A 20373-nucleotide genomic window follows, 5' to 3' on the forward strand; every position below is an offset into this window, starting at 1 on the left:
TCCCAAGTATTGCAGCCTTGTGTGTTGCTCGTGGTGGGCCGCAGCTTGGAGGTGGGCACGCTCCTCCTCGACAATCTCTCTGCCGTCTGCCAGTAACGAAGGGCTGTGTCCTAAAGTGCTTCGTTGCCAAATAGGTGCGGTTCGTCTGGTTGCCTGTTTGCTTTGCACCGAGGTGCAAGAGGCAACTGGGTGGCGTTTGGCTGCTGAAAGAGCTTCCAGGTGTCTTTTGGGCTGGCAATAGAGAATGGGATCTTGGTGCCACACAGCGAGCCTTCCTTGACAAAGGAAACAAAAGCAGCGTTTTCATGTCACACAGAGTCATTTCATTACTGTGCTGCTGTTTACTTTTTCCGCGATCACCATGTTCTCCACCCCCAGGCATGCACAATACCTTTGGGTCTCCCTGCTTGCATAAATGAGAAAGAAGAAAGGTGACTCAGTCCTGTGCCTTTCAACATACAAGAAAAAGCAGCCTTTTCTCACTGATGTGGGAAATCTGGGGCAGATTCTCTGAAGAGTCCCGGCTTGGCTCTCTAGCAAACGGGAAACAGCCCTGAGGAGAGGCGACTGCCTGGACGGGGGAAACAAGGTGAGGAAAGTCCCTGCCTGTCAGGGGTGGACAGAGGCGGGCAGGAGGCCAGGTGCCGTGCCGAATCGTGCAGGCAGGGCCGGGGGTTATGGGCAGGAAGGCTGTGGGGCTGCGCTGGGACATGTGACGGCCACGGCTGCTCCCGGGGCTGCCGCAGGCAGGGTGGCCTGTCCCCTGCCCTGACCGAGGGCTGAGCTCCTGCCTGGGGTGCAGCCTGCAAGGCAGATCAGCTAGGAAAGGTGAATAAGGAAAGTTCCTCAATTGTGGCAACTCAGCCACAAACCAGTTTGGAGAACTGAAATGTAAGCTTAAAGCACCGAGTTTTAGGTGCAAGACTTCAGAATGAGAGAGGGCTTGCATTTCAGCCAAGGCCATGGAAATTTATTGCCTGAAATATTGAAATTCTGAGCAACGGGCATTACCTCAGAAAACTGAGGAGAACTGTGATGTGTTTGGTACTCTAGACAGTATAGCCCCTTGAAAAATAAAAGAAATCTCAGTCTAAGAGCACGGCTAGGTCAGCATATGTTTCATAGGAAACTGTGCGTTTGTTGAGAGGCTGAAAGTGGTCCTGGGATTGTCCTGGCCGTAAGTATTAGTAGCTGAGCCTGTGATGTTGGTGAACAGACAGTGATTTATTTGGATTGTTTCATGACATTTTATTTCGACTTACTGCTGTCGGTGATGTGGCTGATTTTACATTTCTCAGTCCCCTGCTAGTCTCTGGCTCCATAAAGCTCTTTGAAGAGGACCAGGTTTAAGGGTTTGTGTCAGCTTTCGATCGTGCCCCGAGTAGATTTATGTGCTCTGTCCTTTGGGAATGGGCTTCTAAAATCTGCACTTGTATTAAAGATGTATGCAGAAGCACCCCATAAAATTGGTGGGGTTGCTATCTAATTGTTTCGAAAAATTTCAATACCTGACGTCTCCTAAGAGCCTGCACTTAGAGATGCTTCTGGTCGCAGAGCTAAGTCACAGGAGACATTGCCAGTACATGAAACCTTGCTCGCTAGCAAGCCTGTGTGAAAGGACCATAGTTCGGCCACAGGTGTCACTGACAGGCCCCGAGCGCTCCCCGGGGCTCTGCAGCCTCTTCCTCAAATCTCCTCTTCAAACAAGGGTTGGTGGTGGGTGCTTGGGACCAGCTGTGCCGCTGCTCTGACTGCTGGGGCAGCTGTAATGAAACAGAAACCCCAACCCAACCATACATACACCCTCTCTTAAAAAAAAAAAAAAAAAAAAAAAAAAAAAAAAAAAAAACCCACAATCATTTTTAAGAAATTTTGTTAGAAATGAGAATTCTCTGAAATTATGTCAAAGCTTGCTGAAGCCTGCGCATATATCTTTGATTTTGGGGCAGTTGCAGACTGCCAAAGCTCACAGTGTTTTCTTCACTTTCCAGCCAAACTAAACAAGGGAACGGCAGACTGCTTATTTTTCAGGGAGAACTGGAAAAACGGGGACCTGAAGACTAGACTAATGATGGTGAGTACTTGGTGTTGATGCCAACTTTGACACAGACCAAAATTTCAGATAGCATCTGCCACACTGAGCTCTAGTTCCTTTGAAAATAAATTCGGGGATAGATGTTGAGAAGGGTCTCCATCAGTGGGTGAACTGGATGCAGACAGGACAGGAAGACTTGTTTGGTCACAGGGCTTGGTTTGTACAGGAGTAGACTAGGAAGCAGAATGCAGCAGAGAGGAGAAAATAGCTTAAAAGCAGGAGACAAAAAGGCCATGGCTGCCTGACCAGGGGTGTGTAAAGGACAGAAAGCTGGCGGGGAGGTTGAGCTAGGGACCAAAAGTAAGGCAGCGGCTCCTTGCTGTTTGCTGCTTCTTGGGCTCTGGGAGACATGGCATGTTGTATGTTCTCTGTGAAAAAATTATATATTAAATTTTGTCAGCTTACCACAGGGGAGAGTTCTTGCTGGTTTGTTTGCTGGAGCTGAGCCAAATGTGACAGTGAAATTCTGTCCTAAAGATCAACCCGAACAGCATTTTTACATAATAGACCTAGCACTTGGGTGCAGTTAAGGGACACTGGAGTACCTTTATTTCATGGTGAGACTTTTTTGCTGCTTTTCTTGTCCTGTCTGCGCTATTGAGCCAACATGAGGGCAATTCCCACTGAGTTAGACTGAAATCTGCAAGTGATGACACCTGAAGCCCTCGACTGTGCTCTAAATGAATAACGGTGTAAGAGGGAGCAGACTTTTGCTTTCCAGCATGGGTGTGGAAAGGGAGCGCACGCTGCTTCTCACACGCCATCAGCATCGCGGCTAGCTGCGCTCTGACTGCAGGGCTGGCTCTTGCTCCTGCTTACCTTTGCATGTTCCCAGAAAACAGCAGTTAAACAAGATTTTACAAAGTGTAGCCAGCATATAACCTGTTTGACAGGGATGTGTAAATAAGAAACGATCCAGCTGAATTCCCCAGGTTGAATTTCCAGCAGTGGAAGTCAAAAAAAGAGACTAGAAGGTTTTACTATGTAAATCAGGCAAATGTGATTTAGATTCATCTAGAGAAGCCTGTGACTCAAAATGAATCATGCCGTCTACTTTTCAAAAAAGATTTAGTTCTCAGGGTGTCTGTGTGTTTCCACTACAAAAACCTAAAGGGAAGCTGGTTTATGAGGAGATACTGTATGTAATACTTTTACTGTCTCTAGTGAGCTTAGTGTTTGGTGTTCTGTAAAGAAGAAAAGAAAATCAAAAAAGAAAACACACTTTCCTGGGTTTTGTTTTTGACATTTTAACCAGTCAAGCAATCTTCTGCAGTTTCAATGGAATCATGTCACTGGGGCTCTGCTTTGCAATAATATGGTTTCAGTAAATTAGAAGCAGGGAGCTGGAGATGTCAGTAGGTCTCTGACTTTACTGGAACTGTATTGCACTAGGTATGCTTAAGAAGATATGGTGCAGTGGAAAATGGGAAAAAAGATTTGTAAGAATTCAGTACAGTTATATTGAGGGATTTGCAGTTTCAGCTTTTTTTTTCCTCAGCTGCTCTAAAAACTGGGGGTGAGTCTTGCTCTCACTGAATTAGAATTATTTGCCTTAGGAAAAGGCTTGATACAGGACTAGAAGAAAAACAGTCTACTGTTAAAGGTTTGAAGTACAGAGATAACCAAAGGTACTAGCATCTTCTAAAAACATGACATATTCCACACCCATTTATGAAAGTCCAGTAAGTGTTGAGGAAAATTTCCCAGCCAAAGTAAGATTGAGCAAAAGGAAGATTAATCACAGCGCAAAGTTATGTTTACCCACTGAGTAATAAATCAAAAGTTTGAGAAACACACCAGAATCTTCACTTCCTCTAATAATACCTGGCAATTAGTAGATATAATGCAGATATTAAAGACTGGCTGCTTGAACTCTTATCAGCCTACAACGGCTGTCACACACTAGTCTCTTTTCCAGGGTTTGAATGGCTTCTGGCAGAATAATTGGCTGTGTCCTTTTTTTCAGTAGCATGTTGACTGGGGCGGCAGAGCTGCTTATTAAGCAGCTGTGGGGGTTTAGTACGAGGATACAGACAGGCAAGTACCTAAGGGTACCTAAGGAGCAGCTCAGAGAGGTGATTTGGGAGCCAAGCTGTCCTGGCAGCCCTCTGTCCCCAGCGCAGGGGGCTGGTGCTTGTCAAGGGCAAGCCAGACCTTGCAAAGTTGAATTGCTCTCTGGAGAGAGCTGTAGCGCTTCACTGTCTGCTGAGGGAGGCTTGGTTGTGTCTTTATTTGGCACCTAGGTGCTTTGCTGGAACTGGGAGCAGTCTCCCTGCTCAGGACGGCGTGGTGTATTCAGTAATACTGTACTTCACTACAGTATTCCGTATGTTCAGTTAGGAAACACTGCTGCCGGGAGGAATGCTGGGAAACGGGAAAGTGAAGCTGAGCCTTGGTGCTGCGGTGGGAGGCCAAAACTAAACCGTAGTTTCATTTCAGCACATTGTGCAAAAGATGGGAAAATGCTGCTCATATAACTGGACAATATTCTTTGCTCTCTCCATTAGTTTTTCACTGGAATATCTCATGTCCTCATTTCCAGGCTACATTTTTTAAAACAAGAACAGTCTCTTTGGTCTGTGATCTTGGCATATGCATCAAAGCTGCTGTTGGCATTTTCCAGAACAACAGGATTTTACTCATGTACTAAATGAGGTAAGTGCAGGCTTGGTCTGAATGAAGATTAATTGTGGAACAACATTCCTCACTTATATGTGAGTGTGGAATGCCTTATTTCAGGCAGTAGGAAAAAGGATGCAGGGGACTAGGGCCTCAAAACTGAGCAAAAAGGTGCAGTTCTCCCTTTCTGTTTTTTAATTCAGAATCTGTTTGTCCTTGAGGCTGTTGCTCCACAGCAAGGGGGAAAAAAAAATGTGTTTTTAAAATCTCCTGCAAACCTAATGCCTTGTAGGTAGCAGCCCGTTTTCTGCCGTGCTTCCAAGCGCGACCATGGGGTCCCAGGGTGCAGGCTGCAGACGGTGCTGTGATATAGCTGGTATATTGGCAACCATGGGTGTTTCGGCTGCAGCCCTGTTGCAGGAAGGTGCTGGGTTTGTTGTAAAGGCCTATTACAGAAGCTCATGGAGGCTTTGCAGGACTGCTGAAATTGCTGGTTCATCCCCTCAAGAAGCAACCTTCAAGGCTCTTGCTGTTATTTTCTGCCCAGGGCTGTGGAGCAGCAGATACGCTTGCCCAGATGAGGCGATGGCTGTCAGCTGAGCCAGCTGAGATGGGAGCACTGCTTAAGTGAGGGCTGCTCCTCATCCTGCGGCAGCTGGCCAGCACCTTTTGCGTGAAGGACTTGGTCCTGAACCAAGGGCTTGCGAAAGACGTGCGGAAGTGGTGAGCTGAAAGGAGGAGGTGAGCACCAGGACTTAGCTACTTTTGAACGACTGCATCTTCTGCATGCTTTGAGCCTTGTCCTGAGGTCTGAAAGTATTTCTTGCCTCCCCTTGGTCTGTCTCTGAAGGTTTAAATGAATAAGCACAGAGAGCTTCAGTATAGGCACTCAGAGTGTATAAAAGCAACCTGCATGGTATGGAGGCGGTGCCAGATGCTGCTTGAGGCTTTTTTTTGTAGCAAAGAGTATCAGACAACTGTCTAAGCCTTAAACAACATCCTGGTGCCCCGGAGCAGACTTTACTGCAGCTCTGACTGACTTTAAAGTTACATGTAATGCAGTAGTGGCTGAGTTCACTCCTGAGAAGCTAAGTCCTGGATGTAGAGCTGCAGCTGCTGGGGAAAGCAGTGCCTTCCCTAAGCTGCATCAGCAAGGGGGAAATGGCATTGATTAAAAAAAAAATTAAAGATCAATGGTTCCTGTATGAATTTGGCTTTGGTGATCTGTCTGTCATGTGGTATGCTGCAATGAGAACTGCCAAGTTTCCGTGTAATTTTGTAGACATTTTCAAGTGAAACAGATGAGAACAAAATTTCTAACGGGGCCAAAGGCAATGAGTTGTGCCACTCCAGGAACACAGAACAGCCTTGTAAGGCCTCCTGAATTCCAGTGGCTAGTGTGTTACTCCCTGTCTAATTCACCCTTTTGCTTCCCATTTTTATGACTTAGATGAAGAGCAGTCTACACAGCAGAAATGATGCTTCTCATCTTCAGTCATTCTAAGTTCCTCAGATGAAAGACACTACAGAAATACAACTATTCTTAGTCTGGTGATGTGTACTTCGCTGCTAACGCTTACTTTAATCTCTGTATTTGCCAGATGTAAAAAGATAAACAAAAGATTGCTTGTGTGAGCTTGAAATGTCCCTGTCGGAGGGCTGAGTTTTACATCTCTGCAGCTTTCCAGCTAGCCCCGAGGTAACAGAACTGCAAAAGCTCATTGCACAGTGATATTTTGTGGCAATCAGTTCCTAAGAATCCTATTCAAATGTAACTAGCTCTCTTACCAACAGAAAGTCATTTCAGGTATGCTTTCAGAAGCAGCACAGAGTTCCCCACACACATTTACAGGACAAATATTTTTAGCCGTTTTCGAAACTACTAACTGTAGCTGGAGGAGATTGCAAACCTATGCGGACCTTTGTCTCAGTGACCATGCCCATGCCTGGTGCTACGTCTGCAGGGTAGCAAACAAGGCACCGCTGGCAGCCCCATTGCAGAGGCATTGCTTGCCCTGTCCCCGGAGGCACTGCATGCCGCGTACCCCGTCCTGCCCGTGGAGCGGGGTATGCCCCTTCTGGTGTGCGGTAAGTCTTCCACTGTGTTGCAGGAGGTACCCGGGGGGAGAGGAGCAGGGGCTGTATGTGGGCAGGGGGGAGGCTGCCTGCTCAGGAGCTGGTGCGAGGGTTGGGTGGGAGCCGCTGAGAGAGATGCGATGGCAAAGGGCGAGGCTTTTAGGGGAGCTGGGCAAGCACGTGCACTCAGGCTGTGGGTGAGAATCAGCGGCTTGGAGACATCTCTGGGTGGATATAACATCTTGCCTTGGGCTGAAAGAAGGGGCTTTCTGTCTCTCTCATGTTTTTATTCCAGGAGCAGGTTTGGGTCTTTATTTGCAGGCTTTGGACTGAAGCCACTTCAGGTTGCACAGATGGTCAGTTCCCATGTCAAACTGCAGCAGTCTCAGATCACCCTTGGTTGCAACCACTTTCCACCACACACTGCAGCATCCTCTTTTCCTCTTCCTCTGGGCCTTCCTTCCCCTCTACAGAGAGAGCTGTCTAGTGTGTAAGAAAAGAAGATACTACCCCTTTTTTTCGGTAACTGTGAGCCTTTGAGCAATTCTTGTGCTCTGCGTGTTGGCAGCAGTGGGAGAGCAGCCAGAGGAGAGACTGTGTCTGTGTGGCTCGCCTCTATGTTTCTCTCTGTGCTTAGTAAACATACAAAATTGAAATCTAACCGTGTCCATGCAGTGTTCTCATTCTTACTGTTGTGTAAATTACAAAGTCAGATAGATTTCTCTTTGATTGGTTCAGCGAGAGCACATTTTTGCCCTTTTTTGCAGTGACAGTTCCCCCTCTCTTTCCCTTGAAAACAACCTCTTGGGAAAACTGAACTCCTGTTTGGTGCACGGTGGCCAGTGTTGCCTTGTCCTCCAGGCATCTGTCCTGTACCAGAGTGGTGTCCCGGCTGCTGCCGCTCTCCATTTGGGTGTGAGTGTGTCTGTGCAAGCTCTCGTGGTAGCATGGCCGTCAGCAGAATCATCTAAGGAGGCAAGAGGTTTGTGCATAGAGCTAATGGGCTCTTCTTGGCTGGAAAAAGTGAACAGACTTTCAGGCGCGCAGGCCGTGCTTGTGTGAAAAGGCCTGACGGAGGATTTGTATACCCAGGAGCTCACGTGTTTTCTCCCATTATACTAAGAGATCTCAGAGAACACTGCCTCTCTCCAGCTCCTCTCCTCTGGTTTGGGTGGAAGGACAGGATGTGCCAAAGACGTGTGGGAAGGAATTAGTCTAAGGTGGAAAGCATGCTGAATGTGGGGAAAAAACTTCAAAGTCATTTGAAGTCAAAGTCATTCCAAGACTCGGAAAGCTTTGTGCCTTTGAGAACACCATAGCATTGGTTTCTCTTTCATTCATTTGTGTGCATTTTGGACAGGTTAAGTTGTGGTGTTGGAGAATAACCTTTGAGTGAGGTATCGTTTAGAGCAGCCCACAAAGATGTGAGGTTTAGTAAAGATATTTCTCTGAAGATCAGTTTCAGTGTTTCAGCATGTTTTAACTTTATTTTGTGATCTACAGGTTGTCTTGGGCAGTGGTGTGGCTGCTCTTCTCACTCTGCAGAGCTCTGTATACTGGCTAGAGATAAGCTGCTAAAGCAACATTTAATTAAGAATATTAGGCTTTATTTGAAGAAAATTTGAGAGGAATGATTGCTGATCATTCTCTTGTGGAAACAGCCCAGTCCATTTTACTTTTTCTAACCTATTTAATCAGAACGAAATGCTGCAGAACTGCCCCAGAAGAGCGTGTCCCCAGCTGTGCCCACCCTAGCCCAGTGCGAGAAGGAAGGTGGAAATCGTCCCTCAGGGGCTCTTTCAGCTCCCAAATCATACGGTATCATAAAGGCAGTCTGTGAAGTCTGTAAAAAGAAGTTTTCATATTAGGTCTTCTGCTTGCTATTAAACTGGTTGAATTTATAGCAAATTTTTTTGGTTAAAAATCATTCAGATAAGTTAGTTTGAAATGGCTTTCAGAGCAATATTACCTTTTTTAATTATCCAGCATTATTAAACTGGTACTTTTATAGCATTTGAAGTTAGTGGAGTTACACTGATCTAAAATTTGGGGAATTTAAGATGATATAACTCACCTGGCAAAGGGATGGGAAGAGAGTTTCTGGAAAAATGTATTTTATTTTGTCCAAACTACTTTCATTCTATATATGCTTTCAATTGCTACCAGGGTCAGCCAAATAAGGCTTGGGGTTCACAGTCACTGTTGAACAAATACTAATGGTAGAAGGTCGACGGATCTGATAAAACGCCCCAGACAGCAGTGGCACTCCCCGCAGTGTGGAGACCCACAGGGTTTGGTTGCTGGCGTAGCTGCTGAGCTGGTCTCACGGGTCAGAGGGCTGTTGTGGGGCACTGCTGGAGAAGGCCCTGCTGGTGGGCTGCTGGCGGTGGGCCACCAGATGCAAGTGCGGAGAGCTTGCTTCCATGGGCCCTGATTCACAGATGAAGTCGGTGGGGTGGTGTGAGAGCTGCACGTGACAAGAGGGAGAAAGCAAAGCCTTGGGACTGTGGGCTCTTTTATTTCATAGTATTAAGAGCCTGGGTAAAAATATGGCATTTTGGGCAGTTATAGTGGGTGGACTGCTGTCATTAGGAGACATGAGAGGCATAATAATTATTTTTGGAAAAAGAAAATAAGAAAGGAGCGTGTTTAGTCAATAGAAGTAAGTGTGTTAACCTAACATGTGCAGACTTCCTTACCGTGGTTGGTTTAATCCACTGCGATATTCTGTTTCTAAATAAGTCCTTACACAGGAGTATTCTAATCCATATGAAATGGATTAAAAATTGTTACACTTGATTATTGCCAAACAAATATAAATGGGACTCTGTCATCCACATTGGCCTGTTTTCTTTCTCAGATAGACAATGTTCATTTTAGCACAGCCAAATGTCAAACCTTTCTTTCAAGGTGGCACATGGGACCCCAGAGCCGCGGCAATGGATCAAGGTGGTACCTCATATAAATAGCTGCCTGCACGCGTTTTCCTCATGCAACATTGGACTTCAGAGAATAAATATGATATGCAGATGTTTAAGGAAGGGGAAACAAAGCCAAAGCAGGGCAGGCACAATACTTAAGCATTGTGAAAATGCGTAGGAAAATTAGATAGGATGTAGAATACAGCATGATGGGATCCACTGGCTCACAAGTGAAACCAGAATCTTACAGAGTAAAATGAGGTGTGATTTTTTTTTCTTTTTTTAGTTTTTAGGCTAACAGTGATTACCTATTTGGGTAGTTTGCTTAGTTTGGGAGGGAGCATATTCTCTTCAGCAGATAGAAATCTTTAGATCAGGAATGAATTCCAATATCCTTTTCTCTAAAGAGTTCCATCATTTAAACAGGATTTCTGTCAAGATTTAGGTCAGATTACTGGCGATGCAAGGTCAAATTTTTTTTGCTTGTATTATATGGTAAGTAACCATAGGTAATGCCTTGGTCAATTTTGCCTTAATATCTGTGAATGCCTGTATTGGGCATGTGATTGGATACAAACAAAATAGCTTTTTATGTGTATTCTCACCTGGATGCTCTGAAACAATCTTGTCCAGAAGAATGCAGATTAAATACAGCTACCCTTTAAAATCTGTGGTTAATTGCATCAGCTTTCCTTCAACACACAGAAGAGAGCAGAACTGAAAATGTAATTTTTAAAGGCATCTTTGTGGGTGTTTTTGGTAGCACTTGAGGGTTTTTTTTTAAACTAAGCCAATCCTTCTTTGATATTATAGTACAATTGACTTCCTGGGAGGAGGGCTGGGTATGCGAGGGGTTCTCAGTCAGGTTCCCACCAACTTCACGTGTATTAGGGCTAACAGAGAGGGAAAAGAAATGGCTTCTGTTGTGCAGTCTGAAAATTGAAATTGTGAACTTGTATTGACTCAGGAAGGTTTTTGTTGTTGTTTTTAAAATGTCAAGCACTTTTCAGTTTTATTCATCATCAAAAGCATGCGCCTTCTCAAGCTGCGTGAAGTTTTTTTGCCTGTTTTTGTTGCTGCTATAAAGATAAAACCAGCTGGAGGCTCTCCAGAGTTAACAGTAAATTTCATTAGAGGAGCCTGAGTGGAAAACTCTGTTTTCAAAAGAACTGTAAACTTAGGTGTAAGTCAAGGACAGAATTTAAGTTTATTATTTAAATTTAAATTTGTCTTGAAAAGCAGTGATTTGAAAGTGATATCCTCTTACTCAAAAGATCTGCTTTTTTTCTGATAAAAATTTGACTATCGTAATAGCCCCGTGAAACCAACACAGCTGGACTCTCTTCCTTCTTTCTCTTCCTTCATTATCAGAGATTTAAAGTAAGTTTAGGCAGGCTGCTCTCATTTACATATATAACAGGCAAAATTTGAGACAAATGAGGTTATATATAAAATCACTTTTGACCAGGAAAACAGTGGTGCTAATAATGATAAATAGGAAAAATAGTCCAATTTAACTTTTGGTATCTGTTGTCTGAGCTTGCTGTAGGGTATGGACTGACCAGACTGAGTCTGTAGACTGGTGGTACATAGTGGTCCCATCACTCCCCATTCTTACAGCTCTATTTCACAGGCAGACCACTGTTTCCTTCAATGAAAAAAATAAGTTGATTTCTTTCTGAAAGTGGAAATCCCATCCAAAGAGAGCTGCTCTGCAAAGAGCTCCTGTCTCCCTGCCCATGCCTGCCGGGACTCTGCTGCCAACCAGGCACTGGTATGAATGTTGTCTCTCTAACCCTGGCAGATCAAACTTCTCCCCATACCCGACGATGAGAACCTTAAGCGTTTTTTTCTGTCTGCTAGCTCTGTGCACTTACTCTTTTTGAGATTATGAAATGCTCTTTTCCAAGTCCTTAGTGATAAATCAGTTGAAGACAAGAGTATTGCTTCATTAGTCTTGACTTCAGATATAGCCTTGTGTGATGGTCATGGCTCATAGACACTTGCTTGGTGTTTTTTAGGCAGCTAGCGCATTTCTTCAGTTTTGGCCTGTGCTTGCAGTAGAGCTGTCGATAAACAGTGCCGTAACATCAACAGCGCTAGGAGGTGGCTTTTTGTCTTAGAAGGAAAAACTAAATAAGCTTGCATTTGTTGAGAATCACAGAAAGGTGGGAAGGCACCTCTGGAGTCCAGCTCCTTCTCAGAGCAGGCCTGCCTCCAACACTAGAGCTTTGGCTAGTAATGTCTCAAAACCCTCTATAGATGGGTATCACACATCATCTCTGGGTAACCTGTGCCAGTGCTGCTTACCTCCTAGTGCAGAAGTTCTTCCTAATCTTGAACCTGAAGCAAGGACCATTACTTCTTGTTATCTTGTCAGGAACTGCTGGGCAGAGTTTGGCTCTGCCACTGCCCTTCTGACACACCAGGCGAAAGCATCCCAGCTCCCTTGACCTCTCCTCACAGACTGGCTGCCCTATGTCCCAGTCATCTTCCTAACCCTCCCCTTCGCCCTCTCCAGTTTCTCCACGTCCCTCTTGAACTGTGAGGCTCAAAACTGGACATGCTGCCAGTGCATGCCTCAGTAATACATGTAGAGGACGGTAACAACTTTCCTGTGTGGTTGGCCACACTTTTAATGTAGCCTGGTGTCCGTTTTGCCTTATTTACATGAAGAGCACACCATTGGCTTGTATCGAGCCTGGTGTCCACCATCACCCTTCCAGGAGGGCAGCTGCATCAGCCCTTGTCTCTCAGCCTGTGCTAGTTCATGGGGTTGTACTGCCCTGGGTGCAAAAGTTTGCGTTTTTGCTTGTTGAAATTCATGAGGTTTCTGCTGGCCTAGTCCTTGAGTTTATCCGGGTCCTTGCGGACTGAGGCTCTGCCAGTTGGCGTCTCAGCCATATCCCAGGCTTAGCGTTGTCCAGAGACCTGCGGAGGGTGTGTACTGTATCATCATGCATCGAGTGTGCTTCATAAACTTTAAACTTTGTACCTTAAGAAGTGCTGTGATTTTGCCGAGTTGCAAGTTGCACCAGTGGTAATGTGAAGTTTCAGATAATTGGCTAGTCATAAAAGAAGGAGCTCAAAGCATTTTGGAGGAAATATTGTAGGGATTTCACAGGGAATTGTCAAGCGTTTACTGAGAGGGTTTCCTCAGAAAACATTTACAATTGTCCAGATTTCTAGAGGTGGTTATTTTTCCTGCTTTTACTTTTTCTATTTATTTCTGGTAATTCTGTTATTATCTGTTGCCATAGTTATGAACCATAAGTACTTCCTGGAAAGGAAAATCTCCAATTAAGTCTTGGAGCTGTTTTAAGGGAAAAATGGCAAAAAAATTTGGCATGAAACAATCAGATAAGAATCATACACTGTCATCACATTGAGGAATTAAAATATATTTTAAAATCACACAGCTCATGTATACAGTTTGTTTGGTAGAACATGTTCTTTCTCCCACATACCTTTCAGATGCAAATTAATATCAAAGCTGCGAAAAGAAAGGCTAACTCATACAGAAAAGGCTGCAGGTTTCTGAATGATCGAGACAGTAGTAAATAATATTTTGAGAACCTACTGTATTGGAAAGCTCTTCCTCTTGCTACTCTGCAGATAATGGTGAAGATGATGATAAAAACCTTTCTTTTCCCCTGAACTCCTTCTTGCCTGAACTGTGGTCATGCTTTTAGTACTGACAAGTTTTAAAACATTCACACGTTAGTTATGTGCAGCTTCCCACTTGCACAGTCAGTAATTTGTACAGAAATCAATTGACTGCAAATTCTATTTTCAAAACTAGTAAACTAGCCCCCCCACCCCTTTCTTTCTTTGCTCCAGACAGAAGCCAATTTCTTTTCACATTTTGAATAAATAGAACATCCACTCTGGAACAAAGACCTGGTTCTGAGCAATCTTAAATGATTTTTACAGCTGTTTTTAAAAGGCATAAAGATAGATTTCTTCATGTGAAAATGTTTCTGGCTAAGGCAGCATGAATCGTACCAATATCATGGTAGAAGAAATAGTAAGCTTAAATTGCAACAAGAAAGGCTTTAGTTTAAACTCAGGGCCAAACTTACGCATGGTATAACGGCAAAATATCAGCAGAGCTGACAGAGAAAGGTTGTGAGACATCTGTCTCCAGTGGTTTGTAAAGCAGAATTAGGAAGGCTTCTCTGAGGAATGAGGTGGATGGAGCTGATCCTGTCTCATGGCTAGGAGACAGGAGTTTATCAGATGGGTGGTCCCAGCCTATTTTTCTGGGATGCTATGATTGCTTCCTAATTCCTGCCCTCCAAGAAAGCATGAGAAGACAGCCAAAAAAACTTTAATGCATCTATCATATTATATCTTTGGCATAAATATAGTGATGATTACCCACAGTTCATCATGCGGGATCTTTCAATAAATGCAGTATTTGAAGCAGTTCTTTTGTTTTCCATGTACAAAGCCAGTTTTAAAATTGCTGGAGAAAACTGTGCTGATTCCTCCGCATAGATAATCACAAATGTACATTGCTCAGGGTCGTATACTGGGCAAGCTGTCCTCCATTTGGCGGAACAGGGGCTGCTGTCCTCAGTAATGGCCCAGACTGGCGTATAATGCTTATGGGAGGTATGGTTCAATATTACAACAGGCTGGCCAAGCTGTTCACACCGAAAGACTTCTGATGGTAATCTTATGTCAGGTTTACAGATGCAAAGAACAGAGTCAGACTTTTGGCCCTATGTTGCCTTTTAACTCTCGGTTACCTTCTAAGTTAGAAAGAAGGTTTGAAATAGTTATTTCTATTTTTGACTGGCCCTAGCAAGTTTCTGATCATGTTGGCAAAAGGAAAACTGGTGCAGTGGTGGTGAAGGCTGATTTTAAGTGGCATTCTGATGGTTTGTGTTGTTTTACTCTGGCAAGCTTTTCACATTTTAACAGATACCATCAAGATGAAGGACAATAAATTATTTTTTTTCCAGCACTTTCCCCCTTTCACCATTAATGGGAAGAAAAATATGGAGCAGGTTCACATTCACCAGAAAAATGCTGTCCTTCCTCCTCCTTCACCTTCCCTGCTGTGGCCAGGGTGACCCTACTACTGTGTCAGGGATTACACTCTCAGAGTCCTGCAAGGCAAGTGGGAGCCGAGGAAGAGATGTTCTTCCACTGCAGGCAATCCTGTCTTGTAGCACAAGGCTTAAAGACAGGACATAGCTCAATAATGTTCTTCATGTTCGTTTTCTCACGAAATTCTTTTGCAGCAAAGTAATAAAAGATGGCATCCAGGCAGCAGTTCAGGTTGGCAAATATCATTGACACCTGAATGAAGAGGCTGATGTTTTGTTTCAGACTGCAGTCTTCTATGACGTGCTGTCTTACCAGGCACTGTAGGCAGATCCCAAGATGGACTGGTGTGAAGCACACCAAAAATACCACGAGGTTAATGGTAATGACTCGTAAGGAGCCTCTATCATCTTCTTTCTTTTTATCTCTGCTTTTTTGATTCAGAAGAACAGAGATGTTTTGAGCAGAGCAGAAAACCATCGCTGAGAGTGGGATCAGAAATCCAAAAATCTCCACAGAAACAATGAGGGGGATGCTCCAGGCCTGTTCTGACATGTTGTGAAAGCACTTTAAATTCTCGTCCTTGTGAAACACATACATTGGGCTGCTGCAAAGCCAGACTGTTGCCCAAATGAAGCAACAGATCAAGATTGCCCACTTAGGGGACTGGTTAGCTCGGCCTTCAAAGGGGTGCCTTATGCAGATGTATCTGTCAACAGTAATGCAGACAATAATGAAGATACTGCCATACATATTGACAAAGTACAGAGACTCAATGAATGCACACAGGAGCCCGGGCGCTTCTGCAACAGAGTAATACAGCTTGAGAGGGAGCGAGAGAAGCAGCAGGTCATCTGCAATTGCAAGATTGATCATGTAGACCGAGGTTTTGGTCTGTTTCTTCCAAAAGCAGCAGAACATGGAGAGGGCCAAGGTGTTGAGAACCAAGCCAAGAATGAAGGTGGGGATGGAGATCCCGAACTGGAGAGTCTTTGCTAAGCTGTCGATGCTAGTAAAGTCGCATTCCTCACTGCGGTTGGTCATTTCTCCCCTAAACCACACAGAGAACAGGTTGGAAACACGCAAGGCGCCAGGTTAGTCTCTGGATGTATCAGAACAGAATACTTTTGAATACAACTCTTTCTACCCCCTGCAAAACTGAGCTAGACACTTGATCAGTCTTTGCCTAATTTTGAAAGCGAATCCTCATTTTAAGCACAAATCTTTCTATTTCCATTCTGAATGGCTTAATCTGTCCTAAAGGAGCCTGATTCTTGCAGGCAGGTAATCAGCATCCATTGATTATCAGGTCTTTTAGGATAACCTCATTCAGATATTGAAGGTACTGGCCCCTTCAAACCCATGCTTTCAAGGACTCTGAAGTGCACTGGTCATAGCAAGTAACTTGTACATCTATTTAAACTTCCATAATGCTTGCGTTTGGTTCTTTTATTACACAGAAATTTGTGAAATGAGTATTCTGTCTATTAAGCCAGGTCAAAGTGATAGCTGGGAATTTACTTTGAATACGATACACATCTGTGATTCCCTATGCATCAGTAGCTTTCGATGATACGCTTTTACTATCTCTGTACTCATATGGATAATTTTATTTCATATAGTGCTTGTGTTTGATGCAGTTTTTGAGTAGGTCAGCTTAAGAAGACCGACTGGGCTTTTGTCTAGGAGTGAATTGAGTAAGCAGTGGAAAGGGGTTGAGAAGGTGGTTAAGAAAGGAGTCTCTGCTTTGGAGGACAAAGTGACAGGTAGCTAATAAGCATTACCAAGCATGATTGGGCTTTGCTAAAGAAACCAAAAAACAGTAATTTTTTTTGTTTACATGATTACAACATATATACATAGAGAGAGATAGAGAGCGAGAGAGAGCGCGTGTGAGCCTGAGAGCAAGCTCATACGCGGGAGTGAGAGAGGGAGAGAAAGCGAGAGCAAATAGAGCTGCTAAATATTAATTGACGAGATAGATAGGCTTTGGGCTTTGCCAGATCTGCTTTTCATAGGGATGCTGATATTATACTGGAAGTCAGAGGTCGGATAACTTACTGGAACGAATGCGTGATAGTGGAAATAACTATCTGAACTGAGAATGAACTCAGAGTTTAATATGCTCAGGTTGGGAAAACCAGATTATTTCTAACTCGGACTATTGAAAGAACTGGCACAAAAAGATCAAAGTCCAACCCAGGAATTTTTATGGAGTCTGTCAAGTAGGTATGGAATCAGTGCATCTGGAAAACAGTCAGTTTAGTGTGTCTCTATAAGGAAAGAGGGGCAAATGTAATTAAAGCAGTTCTGTATCTCTTAGCCCAAAGCTTCATACAGATTTTAAATTAAAGAATAACTGAAGGCATGGTAAACTGAATAAAAAGCACAAGGCCTTTGACAGACCTTGCCAGAGCAATGTTGTCTTTGATGAAATACCTGATTTTTCAGATAAGGGAAAGGCAGAAGGTCTAAGGCACTTGGATATCAGTAAAGCACACTAGAAATAACTAAGTAACACTAGAAAAATTGGGGATTAGAACAAGGGTTGTTAACTAGGTGAGGCCGAGGTTACAGGAAAACTGGTGAGTACAGAAGAGCCAGGGGAAGGTTACTAGGGGGTTTCACAAATTCACAAGGGACTAGTCCTTTGCAGCAGTTCCGTGGTGACCCTGCGGTGCGAGTGAGGGAGGCCTGCTGGCAAAATGGAGTGGGAGGTGCCCTTAGCTGAGGAACCTTGCCTGGCTTAGCTGTGGGCAACTGGTCTGAGCCACATGAGTGGGACAGTCACAGCTGTGTGAGCTTAGGAAATAACAAAAGGAAATCTGGTTGTTATCAGTGGATTTATCTGTCGGAAATGAGAACAAAAGAACCTTGGTTTATTAGTCAATCTGGGCTTGAGTCAGTCAGTTTGAGCCACCAATGTGAGGCAGCTGCTTAAAGAAATCATGTGATTGTGGTCAGATAATTCCACTGAAGGTGGAGATGCATCAGCACCATGTGTGTATGGGATCATTGCATGCAGACACTGTTGTCACCTGGATACAGGACAGGTAGGAGGAAATAGGGGTGTTGTGCTGTTGCATGGACATGTGTGTCCTGTCAGCAGGAGCATCCTTTAGTTGGGGAAAAAGATCAGACAACAAGAAATATTTTTGTGTTGAGAGCACCTGTTAATTCAACGCTTCATGTCCTAGATGAACACATCAGAACATTGCTTGTGATCTCTTTTAAGAGTACAGATTTTGATTCTACTTCTATCAAGTTCCTATCTCACTGAGTGCATTTTCTTTAGAATTCTTTAGTACAATTACCTCTAACATTACTCCTGACAATGCTTAGTTTCAAGAAAACGTTATCCAGTCTCTAAAATAGAAATTTCAAGTATTCAGGTGGAGTGCCTGATTCTCAAATGTCTGATGTTTTCAATCATTCTGCGCCCCCCAAATTTTAATTTCACATTTTCAGTAATCTGAGGGCATTGTTCACAAACAGTCCACACAGAGTAATGTTTGCCCAAAATTATTTGAAGAATCATTTTCTTTAACAAATAAGCTTGCAGTCATTTAATAAGCATCATCTTTATCACATTGTCCAAGTTATTAACAGAAATACTGAAGATACTGAACCCCGAAAGAATGAACCTTTCCTGTATGACTGAGACTGATTAGTATCTCAGTGGGTACTGGTGTGTTGCTCAGTCATCATATAGAAGTTTCATATTGATTATGTCTCCTTAGCTTGCTTATGAGAATTTCTTTAGAGATAGCATTAGAAGTCTACTCCCCCCTCCTACATCCTGTCCCTAAGTACTGTCAGTCAGTCCCTGAAGAAAGTTGGATTACTGTGATTCCAGTCATTTTCAGACAAATCTGTGTGGGTTGTTACTTACCACTGCGTTGTCTTCTAGGTGCTTGAAAACAGATTTTTGATTGTTGATTCCAGTATTTTTCCAAGTATTGAAGCAAGTCTTAGTGCTCACAGTTTCCAAGCGCCTCTTTTTCCACTTCGCTTAGAGACAGGCACTGTGCTTTTCTTTTCCTGTCTTCTGAAGAAAATTCCTCTATTCTCCACAGGTTTTCTGAAGGAATTGCCAGCAGCTCTAGGACTGTTTCAGACAACTTCTGTAATTCAAAGGATAATGGAAGAGCCTGTCCTTAACACTGCTTAAGAGAGAGTGCCTTAGTCAGTCCAGACCCATTGTTGTCACTGCTCCACGTGCTCCCAGTTTCTCCTATTGAGTGAGGATTTTCCATTTCTTATGGACTAATTAAAGATTAATTGGGCTTAACGGTGAGCAGGAGCTTGTGGCTAAGCTGGTAGCAAAGTTACTGACCTATGAAACGGAGCATCAACGTTTTACAGTATTACCTTTGCTGATTTTTTTGCAACACGGCAGGCTGATGGGTTTCTTTTTGAAACTCAGATCTGAGCTTATCTGGTGCTAGTTGGTTTAGACAAGTCTGTGTGTTAGCACAGACTGGGGGGGGATGGATTAAGAACATGTTTATCCATGAAAGCTTCATAGGTAGGAACATTCTCATCAGAAAGTCTGTAACTTACTGTAAGTGTAGGTGTAGCTTTAATAGTGAGGAAATGATAGATGCCAGAACAGCAAACCAATCTTTTTAATTTAGCTACAGTACAAAAGAATGAGGCAAGTTCAGGTCCCTGTTTCAACAAGGACTTTTACAGCATTTATCACAGTTACTCTTCTAATCAATACGAACCAAATAATGTTACTGGTATGAAACCAATTTTGCTTATGTTTGTTTTCTAGATCATTATTCATGTTAGATATAAGTTACTGTTTTGTGGATGCATAAGAGAAGAGTAAGAAGGCTTAGTGCAATAAAGAGCAGTAGGTCCGACATCTGCCATATGTTTAATTTGTAGTTGGATAGTTTCTTGCCATTTTTTCCTAGATATTTTGATTGCAAGAGTAAATTTATGCATATCGCTAAAGCTGGAAATCTGTCTTGCAACACTAAACGTTTCATCTTACCTTTTGATCTTTACAAGAAATAATCATCAGGCTATGTTAAAAACAATGCTCTACAATCAATGCTTCTATCAAATTACTGAAAAGTTAAGAGAAAGATTAAAATATGAATTACTTTACCTGAATCCCAGCAGGCAGATCAGCAGTACTGCTTCAGTCAAGGTTAGTCTATAGAATTTGTCTACAGATGATACCCTACCAAGAACTCTTACTATATGGCATAAACTTTTACCACATCCTTTTTTTCTTCTTATTTTTTTTTCCTATTACAAAACACTCTGCCTGTGTTTCTTTATATAGACCAGTGAAGGTGAAAGAGTGTAAAGGTTTGAATCCTCAGCTGCTTCCAGTCAGTAGCTGATGTGGGGGGAGAGCAGTTTGTCTCCAAAGCCTGGGTTAGTTTTGGATTGGTCTTTACGTAGTGTGAAGCAGCTGAGAGCTTTTACTGGCTGGTAGTGGCTACTGTCACATTGCAGATTATTCCATGTGCTGGAGAGGAGCTGGGCAGGTGGAAAGTTTTAGGAGTGACTGTCATAGAAATAGGACTTCTTCCCCCCGTTTTTTCCCAATTTGCATACTGGAGATCAGCACTTTGGTACTCAGAT

At 43.4% G+C, this 20373-nt stretch overlaps 1 protein-coding gene and 1 long non-coding RNA gene across 2 annotated transcripts; one reads left to right on the top strand and one right to left on the bottom strand.

Annotated features, from left to right (window-relative positions):
* The first annotated feature begins 212 nt into the window (after nt 1-212).
* On the top strand, nt 213-5648 carry LOC135329224 (uncharacterized). The gene is made up of 4 exons (XR_010390594.1): nt 213-589; nt 1992-2074; nt 4638-4750; nt 5262-5648. It is a non-coding gene; the product is annotated as an uncharacterized LOC135329224 (long non-coding RNA).
* Nucleotides 5649-13098: 7450 nt separating this feature from the next.
* Nucleotides 13099-20005, bottom strand: GPR55 (G protein-coupled receptor 55). The gene is made up of 3 exons (XM_026109778.2): nt 19889-20005; nt 18659-18890; nt 13099-15817 (listed from the first exon to the last, which is right to left on the bottom strand). Exon 3 carries the CDS (start codon nt 15808-15810, stop codon nt 14821-14823), a length of 990 nt encoding a protein of 329 aa, XP_025965563.2. The 5' UTR covers nt 15811-15817; nt 18659-18890; nt 19889-20005; the 3' UTR covers nt 13099-14820.
* Between the last annotated feature and the right edge of the window lie 368 nt (nt 20006-20373).

Source organism: Dromaius novaehollandiae, chromosome 9, assembly GCF_036370855.1.
Source record: "Dromaius novaehollandiae isolate bDroNov1 chromosome 9, bDroNov1.hap1, whole genome shotgun sequence".
Taxonomy (NCBI): Eukaryota; Metazoa; Chordata; class Aves; order Casuariiformes; family Dromaiidae; genus Dromaius; species Dromaius novaehollandiae.

Excerpts from the sequence above, each read along its gene's own strand:
- GPR55 (XM_026109778.2), bottom strand. The coding sequence starts at position 15,810 with ATGACCAACCGCAGTGAGGAATGCGACTTTACTAGCATCGACAGCTTA.